Source organism: Styela clava, chromosome 2, assembly GCF_964204865.1.
Source record: "Styela clava chromosome 2, kaStyClav1.hap1.2, whole genome shotgun sequence".
Taxonomy (NCBI): Eukaryota; Metazoa; Chordata; class Ascidiacea; order Stolidobranchia; family Styelidae; genus Styela; species Styela clava.
In genome coordinates, this window is record NC_135251.1 from 24,556,437 (window position 1) to 24,577,691 (window position 21,255).

A 21,255-nucleotide genomic window follows, 5' to 3' on the forward strand; every position below is an offset into this window, starting at 1 on the left:
TGAAATCATAGATGTACGGTATTTAATTTACAATTTTCTAATTTGAATCGTGAAAAAGAATTCTATGGTTTACTTCCATCATAAAGGTCAAATGAGTAAAACCTGTCAAGAAAGGTCTTTAGTAAAGGTCGTAATTACAAGATGTTAGTACCGCATGCCACAAGATATTTGGAAAAAAACAATGCCTCATTCTCCACTAAGATGCTTTAAATGTCAATTGTGCTACATGAGAGTGTGTGAGGAAATGACACAATGTGCCTTATATTGTGTATATAGTATGGATTGCCTTTCATAAATGTGTTTTGGATGGTACTACTTCCGTCACAAAAATGTAATCTTACCTTATATGCGATAAACAGTAAGTAGCTGCTAATAATCACTATATGGCTTAATTAGCGACCATATACTATATAATTGTTTACAATATCATACCTTGGTGGTAAAAACCAAGGGTTTCTTTCATGACAAAACGACAAATGTTGAATTTCAAAAAAAATTATATGAAGAAATTACAAGAAATAGATGCTTTTCAAGCTGGTTTTCTAATTAAAGTTTGAAGGGATATTACCTATAAGAATTTCAAGAAAAAGTTGCAGAAGTTTGAAAATCAAAAATAGGTTATCCTAGTTTAAAACAGCTATTTTCAGGTTTTGTCTTTTTTGGTTGAAGCACTTCACAAATTTTGTTTACCATCGAACCAATGGCAACAATACAAGACTAAAAAATTACTAAAAGTAGATGTTTGACATTTACATAAAATCTGTAGATAAGTGGTGGCGGCGTGGTGTGTAAATGTGTAATAACTATAAAATAACAATAAAATATTACAGTTCACTATACAGAGTGTTGAAAAAACTCATATTTTTTTGAATTTCAAAGGAAATTTATCGATACCATATAAGTTTGTTAGTCTCCTCAAGTGTTTTAAATGGAGTAAAAAAAAATTTGAACAAACACATCAAAATAAAACAAACCTGGTTAAGATATTATAAAAACTGACTTCATGACAAAATTAAAATTATAATAGGACTTTATGAACACTCCGTAACTTCTAAACTTGTAAAACAAAGAAAATAAAAATAAAATGTTCATCCCAACATGTTGTATGTCATGTATATAAGCATGAAGCAAAGATAGGAGATATAAATACCCTATTTGGCTCTTTCTCTATTCAACATGAACCAATTCGGAAACCAAAAAATCAATGTTAATAATTTTAGGATGAGGAAATGAGACAACCACATAGAACATAGTGAGTGCGATGATACACAGTTATATATAATAATTAGTTTTGAATAGAGAATCGACAAAATAAATGACGACGTCATATATTTCAAAAAACTTTCTAATAATATTGGTACTTGCGGATATAATACACAAACTAGGTCACCTGTTGTAATAATATCTACCAGTATATATATTTGGATACAGAGTGTACTGATAGTTTTCTCATTATGTTGTTGTTGTTCTTATTAGTGGTTTTTTTCTTCTTTTTGTTATGAAAAAAAAATCGCTGTTCTCATTAACTACTGGACTAATTGCTTTGAAATTTTCAGGGGTTGAAGATTGTATTTTTCGCTAGAAGGAAATTACTTTCATTTATTTAAAACTTTTTGTGCTCAATGTGATTCATAATTTTGTGTGATGACCTCTTAGAAATTCTTAAAAATTATCTGAAATTATTTGTTCTGATATCTCTCTCGTGGTGCTACGCAAGAGTCACAAATTTTTTGAGTGTACCAAGTAGTCATTAAATATATTTATAAGGAGGGAACACTCTCTCCAAGTAAATTGAAAATGAATATTTAATCTTAATTATATCTCTGAACAAGAATGTTTATCGTAATGAGCACCATGACATTTGAAATCAATCTTTATTGATTTCTTGATTCAAATTATGTATAAATGACTGTTGCTGAAGAATTAGAAAAAAAAACTATGTTGAAATAATATTAGACTTGGATATATCTTGCAAGTCCGCCAAGTCCAAATTACAGCGCTCCAGAAGTATGTGTACCAATATGGCGGGAGCTAATTTTGTTCACCTACTTTACAATAAGTTGTGTAAAGGGACTGAAGGCTATGGGCAGGGGGTATATCCATTTGGCTAACACAGACATGTAAATCAGAATAAAATCATGGTGTAACCTAACCCTAACCTGGTACACATACTACAGGAGTACCAAATTACAATTGAATAACTAAGATATAGTTGATGAAACCCATAAGTAGTGCTGTGAAAAACTAATTGAATAATCTCATTAATTGAAATTAATTATAATCAATGTTTTAAATAATTTTATTAAAAATAATTAAGAATCATTTTGAGCAATTGAATTCTCACAGTATGTCAAAAAAGATCTTCATATCTCACTTGAGTTTTTGGATTCTGTGGAAAATAGAAAAACAGTAATCATTTCCAAATTCAAACTTTGAGCCGCTGATACCTATATACTATTTACAGAATTTACGTATTTATACCGGTAGAAGAAAACTGATAAGACAGCTGGGATTAGTATGCCAGTTATTTTTTTATGTCCAGATTCATGATTCGATGGTGGAAAAAGCTGTAACCAACCAGCTGTTATGAACTTATGTGAACCACCCTAAGGCGGCGAGGAGTCCAGCAATCCTCTCTAACATACCAATAATTATCCACCATTTAAGCTGCGAACCCATGTAGGGTAATCAAAGGTGTGGTAGCAAGCATATTCCTAACACTTAGCACGATGCGCCACGCCGCCGTGAGCTATTATTTTTAAAAAGAATCTTTACAATCTGACATTGCTTACCAAATTCAATACACCCGAAGTGAAATAGTTTTTCAAAAAATATTCAATATTGAAGATGTTTACAAATTCACAACTTTTAGAACAGATAACAAAGGGAATTAACAATGCTTTGAATATTGATCCGAAAAACTTAAAATATTTTTATACAGCATATTTATCCTTTTGCTCTGAACAAGACTGTGAACTAGTTTCCATTGCTTGATGGAGAGCTACTGGGGTTAGGTAAGAACAGAATCTTTCTCATTCCAAATTGCCTATTTAGTTTATTACACCCTTACATAAGGTGGTGGGTATGGGATTTGAAATCAAGATTTTTAATTTGAGATGCCATCATGGTTAAGTTATAACGCTTTAACTACTAGGCCACCCCAAATATAAAATATTCTTTCATTATTGAATAAAGTTTTTACAATAACACAAATCATGTTAGATTTTCGATTATGAAATCGAGGTCAACATTACTCTCTATATAGAATATGTTTGATAAATCGCCAATAAAAATTTACCATGAGTCAAAAGCTTGTCAACAAAAGTAGTTCTGATCAAAACTGATAACTTATGCAGGAGTACAAAAATAAAAGTTGATCAATAAAAAAAATCATTCAAAAAGTTAATTACTATTTTGTGAGTGAGAACCACAGCGTGGAAATCTGATTTTAATCTAAGAAGAGCAATGATTCCCTTGACAATTAAAGGAAAAAAACATATGGAAGGCAAATTTTACATGGACCGTGGATAATATGTCACACGTTAGATTATACCAGATACAAGATTCATCGAATATAATATAAATTAGTGGTTCTCATACAGTGGGCAATTTTTTGAAAGGGTGTGAAGCTGATTAAAATAAAAGTATTTATTATATTTGATCTGTCTGCCTTATTTGGGATATTTACATTTCGAAACTTTTCATTTATTTCATTATTTACAGTCCATCAACGTTTCTTCAATATTTTTTTTTGAATTAACATACTTTCTCCTTACTATCTGTTATTTGTAGCACATATTTAGCTAGTTAGTTTTGAGGTGGAGCGCGAGACTTGACCCATTCTAAAAAGGGGGCGTGGCTTGAAAAGTTGGAGAACCACTGATATGAATGGTCAGTTGTGTCTCCTCTAAAGCTTACACCAGTAGTTATCAAACTTTCATGATTCATAACCTAATTCGAAAGACTGTTAACAGTTATGAGCCCGTGCTCTATACAAAAAATACCTACCTAGTTTTGTTTTAAAGAGTTTATATTTCTATCAGTTTTTTTTTGCTTATTTCATTATTTTTGCCACGTTTGACACTAAAAAGCCAATAAACGAAAGCAAAAGAATAAATGCATTACAGACCATTTACTTTTAATTACTGTAGTCATTGGAATGATACCTGGTGAGGGCTTTTGCTCATGGCCCCTAGAAAACCAATCCGAGGCCACCAAGGAGGGCAGAGGACGGCTCTATTTGAAAACTCTAGTTGATGACGTAAAACAAAAAAGAAGACAGTCAATTCTTTTGGCTGACAACATGGTAGAATGCACATCGATATATAAAAAGTTTTTACAATTTCGCTCGGAACCTGAAACTGCACAAGCAGCATCGCATGTAAGTAACTACTATACTATAAAAAGAACCAACATCTTTACGGATCGAGATTGCCAACCCAATTTAAAACACACTATGTGGTGGGCATGAGATTTGAACATGAGTATAGAAATTAAACCTAAGTCTTATTTAATTCAAAGATCTCAAAGAGCATAAAATATAGGGCTGTAACTTGTAAAATATCAAAAATAAAAACTTTCCGCAAGAAATAAGGACCGTTTCTGTTGCAAACATATGCCTGTTCTATGATGATACTCACATCAGCCTGTGGCCCTTTGTCTTTTCCCGGACACACAAAGGATACAAACTCATGGCATCGTTTGTGAACGACAAATCTGCACACTGGAAAGATAAAAATGTAGAAAATTATTCCCAACGTTGATGGAAGTGCAAAAAATTTATTATTTAAATAATGGTATTTTAACTTTAGTACAAACTTGCAAACACATTAAAAGTAATTATGATCAGTAGAGATAGGAAAATACTGCAAGAAAGGTGAAAAGCATTTCACTATAAGAATTTTTTTTTTCAGGTCTTTTTTTTTCAAAATGTTCAACAGATGTGATCAGTATGTTGTGTAATAGTCATGTCAACAGGCACATTCACACAAATATTGTTTGTTAATTGTCATTGGGAAAAAACAAACAAAGGTGTGATGTACGAAAATGTTCAAACATTTAATGAATAAACATTGTTCTAAGTGTTCTGTGTAACAAAACCAGATCGTCGATCAAATCCACAGGATTGCTAGGACATCAAGAATACACTTTTCCAACAAGGAAAAAAGAGTATACCGAATATCTCAATGGATATGAATCAATAAAACAATGATTCATTTAATATGTAGAAATGGAAGAGGATGCTCTCGTATATATATAGACACAAAAGTCAACTGACTAATATTGTCATCGCTCACCGCAATGTCAGCAAAATTTTCATCTAATCGTTATTAAAAGATTTGTAGAGAATACAGAAGGCCGCATGGATGTGTGAATTATAAATAACTATAATATAATATAACTTTTGAATTATAAATGCTAACAAAATTTGAAAATAAAAAGTAATAATCAAATAACGACATCTTCCATTTTCAAATACTGAAAATTCAAATTGCTATTTTAGCCACGAAAAAAAAAGAATTTTACTGACAACAACAGGAAATTACAACGATTTTGCAAAACAAACTAAATGTCTATTTTCAGCCCAATATTTAATATATAACAAGGGAGGTAACCAAAATATATGTCACAAAATAAAAAGGAATCGCAATAATAAATTTTATTATTATTATATCATTATCATATTAGACAAACTAGAGTTTATTTTGAGCCCACTAATTAATATATAACAAGGGAGGTAACCAAAATATGTTTCACAAAATAAAAAGGAATCGCAAATGATAAATTGCATCATCTATGAAAAGAATCTGTGAGCATCTGTACCAGTCAGTTTACTTTTTTTGTTGTTCTCAAGTTAGCAAAGGTTAAAAATTTTGATTTAGTCATTAGTGGCAGTGCGACTGACCTTTTACTTAATGAAACCTATTGCACTTTACCACAAATTGCCCTACTCTCTCTGTTGAGTCAGATTTGATAACAAGGACAAATACCACACCAGCGGTTTGAATTAAAATATTGCCATTTATTTTACAATTTAATAATGAATAGACCAAACAATTCCTGTGGGAGATACTTGTCACGATGTATAACATTCATTGCCGGCATGTAAAATGTCAATGCATAAAGTCATCACATTACGCTATAACGCGTAGAGCGGCATTTCCGAACTAGGGAGTAATTTTATTGGTATGTGGAAAAAAAGTTACTTTGTTTTTGATAATATTTTGATTTATTCACAATTTTTGTAATGCATATTTATACACACGGATCATAGCTTTAAGTGAACAAATGGTTTCGCTCAATCTTTTCAGACTATTTAAAACGTTAAGGAGTTTTACAAATATACCATTATATAAACGCTTCTTTAAATTATCTATGTAATGTCATTAGTACAATAACAATATTCCTCATTAAAATTATAGGTCTGCGATGCTTCCCTCGTTATGTGGTACTAACGCATATTTCACTGGCTATTATCATTTGGATGAATTATAATGGTTAAATTTAAAAGAAACGATCTCTATACATTCGGTATTGTTTGCGAACATTAATAATTTAATATAACTGAGAGTACCTCTATGTAACAATAATAAATATTCTCTAATATATTAGGTAGTTGATGCATCCATTCAATGTGTTTTTCTACTTACTTTACTCATTCTTCGAGTTCATTATTGTTATTTAACCATAATATATACTATAGATCTTCCGAATTTAAAAAAAGTTAACGATAATGTGATGTTATACCAAATAGAATCAGATTCTGAAATATTTGAATCGGAACATTCCGATTACGGAATTCGATTCAAAAATAAAATATTCGAAACTTACAACCCTACTTATGATCCATTAAAGATTGAAAATGAAAACGAATTTCAATGAATAGGAGGGGGGAATGAAGAAATTTAAAATAGGCAAAGGCAAACAATTTCACGAAAAAGGTCAGGAAATACAGGCATTTAAAATTGTTCTTATGAAGAGCCAAAGCCATAGAAACTTCAATATTGTATTTTATATTCAATACAAAACATACCTTGGCATTGATATCCTTGTTTTCCAAATCCCCTGAAAAAGAGTAAAAATAATCGTTAAACAGTAGTTGGTTATACAGGATATGAACCTGTCACTTCCTCCAATTTAGAGTGAAAGATTTTGAAAAAAACGGTTGAATCTTGCATTGAAATCATACGGCGGGAAACATAATTTTGATGTATTTGTTTAAAAACGCCATACCTACACTTACAGATAACAGTTAAGTGTAGTTTCATGAAACTCATAATTGACAAAACGAATATGTTTCAGTGCGTCAATTAAATGGAGTATGTACGGTATTTTTTTTATTAATCTTGTACATTGTTTATTTTATTTACGATCACGTATTGAGTGCACCATAGTGACAACTGACAAGAGAAAATTTCATTTCAAAATTGTCAGAATTGAACTCAGGACTGATCGTCTTTCATTGACCTTCCATTTAACCAATCAATCCGATCCAATAATAACTGATATAGGATATTTTTGAGGAGGGGTGTCGTCCATATCCAAATCCTATTCTATTTGTATTTTTCTCATAAAAGTTATTTAGGTATAGAACCAATGTTAATAATTGCACAATTAAACAAAAAAAAACAGGACTTAAACTAATTTTGACAAGTCATAAATTCATATAAACAGAATTTGATACCTTAACCTAATGAATAGATTTATTTCAGGGAGAATCTAGTCGATTAACATTTTACACGAAATAAAAAATATTATAGGTAGGGTTGCCACTTCTGGATACATTTTTTTTCGAATCGAATCTCGAATCAAAACTTTTCGAATCGAATCTTTCCGAATCTGATTCCATTAAGCTTTTTTTTTTTTATTACATGCGTATGTTTGGCCAAACTCACAAAAAAGCTCAAATCTAGAAGAAAAAAATTTGAAAATGGAATAGGCTATATAGCAAGGGTGATGAGGGTTTTTCAGTGAATAAGCCACACTTATTTTCATCATGATAAAAAAGATGTAGGTCATAGATATCACTAATAAATGCATTGATGAAAAACTTGCTGTTGCAACTTATCTGTGAGTCTTACAATACTGAGTTATTGTGTTATACTTGTATCAGGGCTGAGGCAATTTGATGGAATTCATATGAGAAAATAAGCAGGGAACAGTTGTACTGTTATGTCGTAAACACAGTAACAGCACTGCTTTCCCTTGTCCCACACCAGTATATGTGACCGTGGTATTTCCCTTCTTGTTATATTGAATTAGGGACGGCCTTATTACCGATTCTTTATCTTCAAAATCTTAGTACAATATTTTATATTTATGCTAGCAGCATAGAGTAATACGACAAAAACATTCTAATTGCATCTGAATTACTATAAATGGGAAATGCTTACAAGAATATGATTGAAGACGATAAAATTAACCACGATTAAATTAAATTAATTTCGATAAAAACAATCGTTCATCCGACTATGATTGCGAACAAAAATTTCCATAGATATTAGAGACAGTATTATTTGTGGCAAACAGCGTTATTGGCTAACTCGGGCTTCATTATTAATGTGGACTACGTTTAATTTCGTAATTCAGAAAGTCCAAATGTGCATAATGGACGCCCCGCTGACTAGCGATAATTGGTTGACGCTTTATCTCGATCAAACATGGTCGCTGGGGCTAAAGTAAGACGACATTCGCACCGTATGCTCGGTCTGGTATGAAATCTGCCACGTGTTGATGTAAAACAGTGCACAAGTTGCCATTCCTCAAGTATTATTTACTCCCACCTGTCCGTTATGACATTTGCTCGAAATAATCCGAAATGTTTTATCCGCTTGTATCGCGCTAACAAAATTAAAAGTAAATACTACTTTTTTTGGTAACAGCTGAAAAAAGACGTGTATGTACTATTACATTATGTCCCCCTGATTTCGTTTACCGCCACTCGAGTGGAAGCCTGACAAACGCAAACAAAATAAAAATATATTTTAGGATGAGATACATGATTGTAAATTAACATTGCCGGCCGATGAACTCATTCAGCAATAGTTCTCTTCAAATGTACGCGAAATATTGCTCTCAGAACAAAGTTTAAATTAAATTTCAATCAAAATTAAACATTATCTAGACGTCGGTAGCCGATTCTTTATCCAATGATGCCAGGGCGTACAATAACTTAGTGGCAGCGCAGGTGTGCTGTTGAAAATTTTCATCAAAATTGTCACGAATTTTCAGGTATACGATCCATTTGAATTCGCGCATAATGGAAACTTCGGCTATTTAGTGGAAAACTGAACTCGCAGTTTGCTGGTAATTACGCCACACATCATCTCGAGTGATGCGTAAAAGAGTGTGTTGTGTCGAACTTGAAACAAATGACGGCAGACAAGTAAAAAAGTCAATCACGAAAAATTCATTTTCATTTATTTACGTCCCGTAATTTGTTGCTATTTGGAGTGCCGCATAAACGCATTCGGCAGTTTAAACGCCACCGAAAACAACGATTAACAAATATTCAATGTTTTTCTTTCGGTCCCGTAATTTGGTGTTATTTGGAGTGCTGCATAAACGCATTCGGTAGTTTTACCACCGCCGAAAACAACGATTAACACACGTTCAATGTTTTTTTTTCGGTCCCGTAATTTGGCGTTATTTGGAGTGCCGCATAAACACACTCTGGCAGATTTAAAGCCGCCGAAAACGACGATTTAACAAACGTTCAATGTTTTTTTTTCGCTAAATCGCTCTCTTTTTCCGAATCGCGTAAATCTGATTCGAATCGATTCGGAAAAGATGCGATTCGAATCGATCCGATTCGTGAATCCGAAAGTGGCATCCCTAATTATAGGCATAAATTCTGATAAATTAGGCCAAATACCCTATGTCGCATAATATTACAGCAAGAATGATAAATCAGTGTGACTGGTGGGCTGATAAAACAAATACCAGTATATAAGAAAACATCATCACAATTTGTACCGGGCTGAGGTAAGAAAAATTGTACACATTAATATTAAAAGTTGGGGTTACGTGAAACTATCTACCTTTTCTTGCTCTATATGCCTTTGCGCTGGTGGCTCCGTATTCGTATAACGCGAGGATGCTGTAGCAAGAGTGAAAATGACTATTCTATTGACACTAACACAAATAATAATTTCGCATTTGTGTTAGTGCGCAGCAAGACTTTTGAATTAAAATAAAATTATCTTTTTAAAAATAGAATTATATAGCAGTTACCTATTCATAGTTCAAGCAATATGCATAAGTCTAGGTGAGTGAGAAAATAAATGGTATTTATCAAAAAAATTAACATTTTAATAAAAACATGTGATAAATTTGTTTTTTAGAATCAAAAGTTTTTATCCTTATCAGAAAATCATTGTTACTAACAAAAAATTTATTTTAGTCATTACAATTTGAGCTTGTGCAATTACAATTACAAGCTTGTGGGTTCCTACTGTACCAATTGGTGTGTACTTCCTACTGTATCGACAAATGTGTGTATTCAAATGGAGCGACTGTTTATTAATTGCCAATGCAATGAGTATTGTTGTCATATTCGTGACCTGAGCATTTCCCTTTTTTTTCACTTGCGTGTTTAAATTTAAATAAAATACACGATAAGACCATATCCTCATATGCAATATATATTTCAATATTTTCCGTTCGATGGAAATAATTTGTGTTTTTTCCCAAAGCACAACCAAAATAACTTGTTAAATTTGTCACGTTTCAATTCTCATATTAACTTGTGTTATTTATTGGTAAATATTAGATATTGCCAAAAACGTATATAGGGAAATGTAGTTTACATAGAAAAGTATGCTAAAATTATCGAACTCAGAGTACTAAAATCAATGAGACAATGTTTTTCTTGGTGATATGGAACAAACCTCATTAACGGAATATTCTGTGACTAAATTAAATATATTTACTGCTGGCAGATTCACAGAATTTTTCCTGGTGACATAGAACAAACCTCATTAGCGGAATACTATGTAGCTAAATTAAATATATTTACTGCTGGCAGATTGACAGAATTTAATAACTAGAAAATAACGAGAAAATATAAAAAATCACATCCCCAGTCGAGATTTAGAAACACAATTATTAATTTGCATATATTTCCTATTTCTATTAGTGAATGAGCAGGCATGACTCTTAAGGAAATTGACAATGAACGATTCATGCAATATTATGGTCTCTGTGGAAAATATTGCCCAGTGCACATTTTAGTATAATATATATTGACACAATCGTGTTTAGGATAGACCAGGTTTAGGCCAGCATAAAATAGAAAAAATAGGCGATTCTGCTGGCAATGCACGGTCTGGTGAAAATGTAAGACATAAATGACCCATTTAGAGCAGATCATGGAGAAAAAAATTGCAGGATCTTCTTACAAAATGCCTTTTTAAATGAAGATTGTTCACACATATCGGACATATCACTCTGAAAAAGGCTCTGTACAAACAGCAAATAATTCCTTCTGGTTCCGCATTTCATACTCAATTTAATACACTCTAGGTGAGATTGGCATGAAATTTGATGGTTAATTCCAACACTCTTAAACAGAACTTAGGCTAGCCAGATGAAAAAGATACTTACCAGATGAAATCTGTGCAATGGCTGCAAAATGTAAATTGCTTGAAAAATCTTGGGATAAATTCATGTCCTTTGATCTTGTGAATCTTCTGTCTCAGAGCACCTTTGCGGGCAAACCCTTTCAAATGTTCCTCATTTTCTGACATGATTGCAATCAGTGACTACACCTAAATCAATATAAAATGTTGACCAATTACTACTAATTCTCTCAAGTATGTTCCTTGTGTAACTGTTTTGCCAATGAGCAATATATTTCAGCATAGCAATCAATATCAAAATATTTGGGAAGAGATCAGACATATTGCTATATAAGCAAGGAAGTAGAAAGCTTTGACCAATAACAAAAATAATACAACTATAAAACAGTTGGGAATTGTTTTTATCAGTAAAAAATTAGTAAGAATATCTAAAGATCTACAGGGAATTTATATGTATCAGCAACGCACTAAATTTTAAAAATCGGCAATTAATAAAGAATCATGAACGTTTTGGCTAATGTACAGAAGAACATGGATGTATAAATCAATTTAAATTTATATAAAGTCTTGATGATAGGAGTGATATAAAATATTTTCAAATGAGAAGTATGATGCTGCCTAGTTGGTATCTAAATCATATACAGGCCTATTTAGCTTAGGGAGTTGTGAAACATGGTTCAAAACAATGTCAATTGTCAATCTTATGAATTTTCAGCAGTAAAAGTAAATCTCTAGAAAGATATGATATGTACAAGTTTCTACGTTGAGAATGATCTAATTTAGAATGTATTTAATAATCTATATTTGAAAATATATTTCAAATATTTGCGCTGTACTCTTCCATGCGGCTCTCTGTGATTTTTCATCAGTAGGGATTCTGACTTTAAAACTTGCACTCACTCAATTGCAAATGCACTCACTCAACTGACTCACATAACTTTTGATTCACATCTCTTATTCTTTCTACATTTCTTTATTCATATATTCATATATCTCAAACTGCTAAAACTTCACTCACGAACTATATACCAAACTTATACGAATAGTCTTCTCACAATGTTCACTTTTGCATTGAAAAATGTAGCAAATCTGCTATGTATACCAAGCATTATGTTTTAAACCTTTCAGTTATAGACTCAGTAAATATTGACCGTTGGTATTCTAATAGAAAACATTGATTCTATGTTCAGATCAATGAATCCAATCATTTGGCGACTAGGAGTTTAGGTATAATAACAAGTAAATTTAAAAATTGTTTAAATGCATACCACTGAGTTGATTTATTATTAAAGACTTTCCTATTTATTTCCGTATATTGGATTGCTTCAACTATCAAACATTTCAACATAAAAACTCCATTTGAACCAGTCATTTCCCTATTTCAGATCTTGCGTGCATTTGAACAGATATTGATTTTTCCACACCCTACCATGAATAATTGAGCAACTCTGGGTTCGAGTGTCACTGTTATAAATTTGATCATTTTCAAATGTCTTGGGTAAAAGGGAAAACCAATCTATATTACACAATCAATATTGCCAATATTATGTTTAAGTATTAAAAACAGTAAATGAGCTAAAACATAATATTGAACACATTCCCAATACACTATTATCTAGTGACAGCCTTTGTGCATTAAAAATGCATGTACTAACTCGGTAAGATTTCACAAGAGATTACTGCTTTATCATGCTAAGTTGGTGAATTTAGATCAAAGGTACAGCAATCATACTTATTTGACATTGAATATACCAGAAACTAAATTCTAAGTCTGGACAACAAGTCTTTATCCCACTGACGCACAGTGTCGATCCTGTCACTTAAAATTCAATGTTATGGCTTGAGTTAATGATTTGTTGGGAATGACTTCTACTTTGATTATTATTGAATTAACCATTTATTGAGCAGAAAACCTAATACCATGAATAATATGTTGCCACATGAAATTAATAAAACTGATATATGTGGAAAGTATTAGCCAGCTAGATAAGTATTAAATATTGATTAATATTTTGTTACACCCATGCTCCATGCACCCCTTACTTTGAAAATTGAATTCATTCATGAACGTGTGTATTGTACACAGAAAAAACGATACTTGAAACAAATACTTGCATATATACATAATTCCCATCTATCTTCGATATTGTAATAATATAACTTACCATTGTTATAAAAACATTTTACATTCAATCATTTAGATTTGGCGTCGTCAAATCAATAAAACAAATTACTCAGCTCAAAAATGTGATCAGTTTTCATGAAAAAAAATAAATAAAAATAGCTTCGTATTTGTTTTGCATACAATAAAATAGTTAGCTAAATGATAGTTTTGCATGCGCATTGGTAATATGGCCACCTAGTAGTCAAATTATAATCAACTCCTACAAACAGTTCATAAAAATATGACAGTATTTGTGTATTGAGGTCTGGTATTTTTATAACCAATGTCTGGGTCATTGATAAACTAATGCACATTTGTAGCAAAAAATTAATGGTATGGTTTGTGAATTTCAACTCCTAAGGTTTATGAAGTTTGAATTGACACCTTGTTATTATGGAAAAACATTGGATCTATATGAAATGTAGCACTATTACAGTAATATTAAAAAGGACATATACTATTTATGCTCAGATGTACAAGTAGGAATCTATAACAATATTTTGTCTGGTGTGAGACAATTTTTCAATCACAAAAATGCTAGTAAATACTGGATTTCATTACAAAACTATAATTGTGATAAATTGATAGCCAAACCAGTGAATCCTAAATATAATAATTTATGTAAAACATACATGACACACTTTTATTAATACCATCAGCACACCGGTATTCTTGGATTAACTATACCATAATATATTTTTCCTCTTCATTTAAAATAGAATAAACGAATTTTTGGTACAATATCGGGTCCCAGAGGTAAGTAAATCTTACCAATACTAAATTTTCAAAACGCATTCAATCCTCAAATCTATCTTGCCTAATAAAATAATTTTTTAAATTATACATGGCCAATATACTGCTCAACACGATCTTCTTGAAGCAAGAAGAAAAATGTTAAAATATCCTATGAGGATGTACGATCTTCTACACTCTATGCCTTCATAATGTAAGCTTTCAATATAGCTGGTCAAGTCAGAGTCAGAAATACGCTTCTCCAGCCTACATTAAAAAAATATTCTGAATATACTAAAACACTAGACCACATATGTTATTTACACAATCTTCATATTCCGAATGCTAACAAGTCATTATCTCTTGAAAAATTACAAAAATATTCGAAACAGAAAGTAGCAAATACTTCTCGAACCAACGCAATTAGTAGTCTCACACATTCTTTCAACAATCTTCTACAATTATAAATATTTTTTTAAATTTGAATTGCTAATCTGATCTGACAAGATTTACAATATACCTATTGTTGCATGCGGGAGAACATGCTTTTTTCGCTCTTCCGTATAATGTTATTTCACTCAAGTATCCTTGTGACATGCGTTGTATATTTATTTCAAGTAGTAAGCAAACAAGGAAGAAGAAAACCGGGATCATTACACGAAATCCTAGAAACCACTAATTTCTGACTAGTAGGTTTCCAACCTATCGAAAACATGATTCACTACGCCCTGATTGCATTAATAATAATGTTTCTTTGTTTCAATGAGCGAATATTTTTCCAAGCAGTATTAGTTTCCAATGACAATTATTATTCTAAATATATTAATAATAAAAGAATTATTAACCAATTATTAATTATCAAGCAATATACATTACCTTCTCTGCAAGTGACTGGATTGTGTGACTTCAGTAACACACTCTAGTCTTTACTTTGAATTCATGTAGCTTAATTAATATTTATTATTATTAATAATTATTCAAATTTTGAACAATATATATTACTGCATTCTGTAAAATGAAATAAACTATTAAAAAATATAGCAAATATCTGAAAAGATATTGTTATTGAGGCAAACATCATCATAAAGAGAAAAATATTATTAGGGCCATGTCTGGAGCGAAAGACGTGTGTGTCGTATAAAAAGTAGTTATCATGTCACAAAATATTTATACAGTTAAGTTACATGGTTAAATATTTAAATAGTTAGATAACTAACTTTCAGAAAGTATGTTTTGAAACTGAATTTCTGCGATAAAAATGATAAATTAACATTTTAGCTAATCATTACCAAAATAGGAAGATTATTGACTATAGTGAAACTACATATCTAAAATGTAAACAATCGTTGATAAATATGTCAACACTAACATTACAAAATCAGGTTTTTGGAAACCACAAAGATTTAAAATATAACTGGATTAAAAATGCCTAAAGCTATCTAACCCAAAAATATAGACATAATGGGATTAAACTTAGTGGATGAGAAAATCTAAAAATATATAGTAAATTCCTTTGAAATAAAAAAAAGTTGAAAATTAACATCAGAAATATATAAGAGTGTTCCAGAACTTATCCAGAGAATTGTTTTTACCGTCATAAAAAAATAAATGAAAAAAATTGTTGAAAATTATTTTCAAATTTGTTCGAGTTCTCTTTTGAACCAATTCATGGCGTAAATGCATTATGTATGATCAGAGATCACAATCTGAAAATTGAAATAAAGTCATAAAGAAGAGATTATATGAAAGTGACCCGATGGAGAGACACCAGAATGTGATAAATACCCAAAATGTGATTTGGTATCTCCAAACGCAAACCATTGAATGTCACAAACTAAATGACAGAAAGTCTGGTCTCAGGTCATTTCATTTATAATTGAATCCCTGGTTGAATCTCTTTTAATAAAATTGTCAATATTTTAAATATAAATATCACATTGAGATAAATGAAGATAACATTGAAATTATTCACTAAAATTCACTTTTGTTATATAATATGAAAGAGTAATCTAGTAAATATTACCGTATATATATATACAGTAAATATTCATAAAATAACCTTTACACCAACAGCGTTATAAAGCACGTGAGTCATATTAAACTAACACAATGCTCATTTTCCTTAGTATGGTATCATGGCTGCATCCTTCCTGCTTTGTGAGCTCTGGTCATTGGTAATCATGTCACTATACAGAAATAGCATTACTAAAGTATTGGAACAATAGGTAGTAGGCGTGCAAATAACATACTGAAACATGCAAACCAAAATCAATTTAATAAAGTTTATTCCACATTATGTTTTTATCATAAATTCATTTTCAATTTTGCTATGAACAATTACGTCCGAAACAAATTGAATATTTCCAATAAGTTATGTCAATCGAATTTTAGAAGGCATAAATTCGTGTAGATGAAAAAAAAGTTGTATTTTCACTTTTTCGTACTGTAATAGCATAATAAACGAGAGTGCCCAAACACAGACTTTATTTACTATTTTATCAGATGATTCAGAATAGTATGTTATTGTGATATATAGTATATATTGTATATACTACAAATACAAATGCCTTTGTTATACATACTCTTTTAAATGCACTGCAAATTATTGTAATAACCATTAAGTCTGTACAATGACACTAACATTTTGAGCCAATACCTACCTAATTTGATGTTCCAAAGTCAAGAATAATGGTCAGATGAATTATGTTATTTATTCACGAATAAAAGGTATTCTTATTGCAATTACTATAAATCGTCATTGGTATGACTGAAACACCACTCATAATTCTCCCATTGCATTTATTTTAATAACCCGTTGATTAATATTCAGAATATACATGTCAGATATTTATTACTATAATTAAGTGAGATTTTCATATTATTAACCAACATTCCAATCTTTTGAGCAATTTTAACCGAGGACGTTCAAAACAAATCAAATTGTTTGAAAAAAAATTAATTAAAAATTTTAAATTGATTTTAAAAACAATCTCCTTAGAAAAGATATCATTTTATATCAATGTTTATATTAATTATTAAGACAACTACTATTATGTATGTTGATCATATTTTAATATTCGATTCGATATTCGTTATTCGAATATTTTGCCCAACCCTAATCATTGATTTAATTTAGAATAAATTAAATACCACGTATTCAGAAACACATTTTCCGATATATAAATTGAAATAGCGAATTATTTTAATTTTTCAGCATCAGTGAATTTTAAAATATACTTCAATCTTATGAAACACAGCACATACCACAAAAACATACCAGTATACAAATTAGCTATGTCTTCCTGTTCAGTAGCTATTACACTGTTTTATTTAAAGAATAAATAAAAGCCGGGGTCACATACATACATAACATAGGCAATGGATTCCATAGGGATCATTACATATGCCAAACCAATCAAGACTGAATATGATTGCGGTAGAGAAACCAATAATTTAAGTAACCAGATACATACATAGCATGTAAGTCATTAAACAAGTTTATATATTTTATGGACTATGCTTGGTGCAGTTCAATTTATCAAAATTAAAAATAAGGAAGACTTTCCTGGTCAGCATCATCCAGTGCTGAGAAACACGAAACACCATTGTTTAATTTGGACCAATTGTTAAACATAGAGAAACTAGAGGAACTAAGAGAAAGATCTCATCAATGACCTTTCATTCCAGTCACCCGCTGTTATTTAATCAAGTATTCACTGATTTCATTGATTATTTGACATGCGTAACTCCCATACTTTTAGTCTGATTGTTAAAATAGGCATGTACCTGCTTTTCTTGATATAGTTGAACTATGCATGTCTGAAGAAGTCTGACTTTGGTCAGACGAAACGTTACAGAAATATATTTGTGTTAGTGTGCAGCAAGACTCTTGAATCACTTTAAACATAAAGGGTGTTCATTAGGACTTTAAATTTTAAACCACAAAGAGAATTTACCAATAGCCTGTTGCCCTCGTTGTGCATTAAAAATGAAATAAAATGAATTAAAATTATTAAATAAAATTATGAAATGCTGATTAAAATAAAACCCGGTTAGGATAAATATTGAAAACTGGCTTCTCAAAACAAAATTGAAATTGTAACAACATTTGTAACATTCAATGAGCGGATTCTAAAATTCATAGCTAAAAAAGCAAATTCGTAGAGTTACCACTCTCATTCAAAACAGAGCGTATCCATATTATATAAATTATTTTGTTGAATCACGTAGATAAGTAAAGGTTACTACTTCTTTGTTTTAAGTTTTAAGAAGTCTTATTGAATTATGAGTTTATTATTCAATTAAATATCAGAACAATAACAATGTAAAAAAGGAGTTCCATCATATAAGTTATAAACATAATATATTGATTTTTTTTTAATTTTACAGAAAACAGAAGGATGATTGAATCATGTATTATTACTCTTGAAAATATGGTCTCAAATTAAAATTGTTTTATGCCAGAAATAATTTTTCTGCATTATTCCATATCCTGATAACTAATACAATATCAAACACAAGAATTTGTCCAAAATTTCAGTCACATATCCAAGCATGCCTAATGTGGCTCCTTTGGCAATGACATTTGTAATAAAATATGGTTATTACGGTAAGTCAATCAATTATCAGATAATATTATATTTATCCAAATTATATATATCATGTTTCCGGTGCACAAATATTTGGTTACAGCCAAAAATATATAAATTTGAACTATTATTAGACCATAGCAAGTCTTCCTAAATTACTTTACTCAAGTTCTAGTTTTTTAATGGCATTGATACTTAATCGCCTTGATGTTCTTATGGATATAGCAATAGAAAGCTCACGTAAAAACTTCAAAGTTTAAGTTTAAAAACTGAATACTACAGTTGTAATTAAAATTGGCATTGAGACTAGATAAATGAACAGAGGATTGACAAATCTGTGAGTTCAATAAGTAGATCAATAAACCAATAAAATCAATTACCATAAGGACAGTAATTTAAACTTCACGGTACCAAAATGGAAAAACAGACAGTGAATATGAATATTGTCAGATTGTGACAACGAAAGAACATTAGCGTGGTTCCTGACCAATTCTCTAGACAAATCTTAATAACATTTATCAATAAGTCAAACAAACTAATGACCTGTGGTTGCATAATGAAATTCAATATCTCATCGAGTACTATTTTTACAAATCCCCATTGTTCCCCATGTTCTCTTTTAATTATAATGAAACAGGCAAACAGCAAACTTTTTTTGAAGTATCGTATTCCATACGACTTTGAACTTAAAAGCAAAGTAATAGCCTAGCAACTTAAACCATCTTTATTACCGAAAAATTAAAAACGATTGGTCCATTATTTGTGGAAAAAAGCGATTTTCCCAGCAACAAGAATTAAGAAAAATGATCCAAGGTACACTTGTGTCGAATAAAACAAAATATTCATGGTAATAAATCACCCTCACTGCTACCTATTTTAGCAACTAAAATTATAAAAAGCTTGACATGAGTATTTCTAAGAAACTCTCCAATGAATTTGCCACTCAAAAAAATTCGGTATAACATAAAATATGTCCCTTATATACATATAAGATATAATACACTGGCAGAAAAAACCTACCGTATAACATAAATGATGGCATATTCTTGCAAATTGTATACTTGATTTATGATCTCACTTTTATTTGGCAAGAGCATTCTAGTTTAACAATCAATTATCAGAATAGATATGATGGCCATATACAAAGTAGGCCTCATCACCCTGTATATATTTTTATACAACATTGATTCACGGTTCTCACTCTGAATCAGGATTTAATTGGGCTTTTCAGGCCACAGAATCACAATATTGTGAGCTCAATACACTGGGATATCTAACTCTTGGTTGTCATAGTAGTCTGTTCATAAAAATGAGATTATGGATGAAAAAAATGGAATAATCTAGCATTCCAATACATTGTAAAATAATATATTTGAACATGGAATATCTTATAAATTATAGCCTATTCTAGATTTAGTCATGTTAAACTAGGAATGAATGGAAGATCACGTGAAAAATCACACTGCCCCCTATAAACCCCTTAGTAAGGCCAAAATTCTTGAATCACTTGATAAATTTATTGAATTTAAATTTGCAAATAAATGTAAGTTAAAATAAACAGTGATTCAATTATTTTCCTGCTTTTTATACCTTTTACAAATTAAATTAGGACGTTTTTAATCATGTCGCGAGACTTTAAATGACACTTTTATGAATAATTACAATAATCAATCCTTTGATACATTCAATATGATTAATTCTGAATATACTTAAATACAGGGCATGTTTTGGACATTGCTGCATCCTGCATAGGTGTCTTATAACTCAAAAAAAATTTAAATACCCAATATATGATTTATTGTGCTTACTGCTTGCTGTACAAATTTTGCATGGATTATCAAACATAGCCAAAATGTTTGGGCAGTTGGTTTTTTTTACAAAATTTACATTGTGACAATGTTAGCATGATCAGGATAAATTGGCATTATCAGAGGACAATCAACTTCACAATAGACATAACAATGCTTTAAATATATCAGGATAACATCCATATATAATATTACTTATTCATCGCTTCAGTACTATCTCGTTCAGGATCCTTGTGGCAACTGCCTAATATGGATCTGAAACAGGAAGTAGACAAGAAAAAAGAACCTGCAGATCAATACACAATATCCTAGTATACTCAAAAAAACATACGTCTACAAATATGCGTCGTGCATCTCAAAAGTATAACTCATCCAGAAAACTT

At 30.8% G+C, this 21,255-nt stretch overlaps 1 protein-coding gene across 5 annotated transcripts in view; it reads right to left on the bottom strand.

Moving 5' to 3' along the window:
* The window catches only part of LOC120336786 (protein kinase C alpha type-like), a 36,430-nt gene extending 20,941 nt beyond the window's left edge, over nucleotides 1-15,489 (bottom strand). For 2 of the 5 annotated variants that reach the window (XM_078109898.1, XM_078109895.1), the window contains exons 1-5: nucleotides 15,352-15,489; nucleotides 11,605-11,768; nucleotides 7,034-7,065; nucleotides 4,641-4,723; nucleotides 2,375-2,389 (exon numbers count right to left, since the gene is read on the bottom strand). In XM_078109898.1, coding sequence (XP_077966024.1) covers nucleotides 2,375-2,389; nucleotides 4,641-4,723; nucleotides 7,034-7,065; nucleotides 11,605-11,747 — 273 coding nt within the window. In that variant the 5' untranslated portion in view covers nucleotides 11,748-11,768; nucleotides 15,352-15,489. Of the gene's footprint in view, nucleotides 1-2,374; nucleotides 2,390-4,640; nucleotides 4,724-7,033; nucleotides 7,066-11,604; nucleotides 11,769-12,847; nucleotides 12,964-15,351 lie in introns of those variants that run through there. The other 3 variants (XM_078109899.1, XM_078109897.1, XM_078109896.1) reach the window with 2 other exon arrangements.
* Between the last annotated feature and the right edge of the window lie 5,766 nt (nucleotides 15,490-21,255).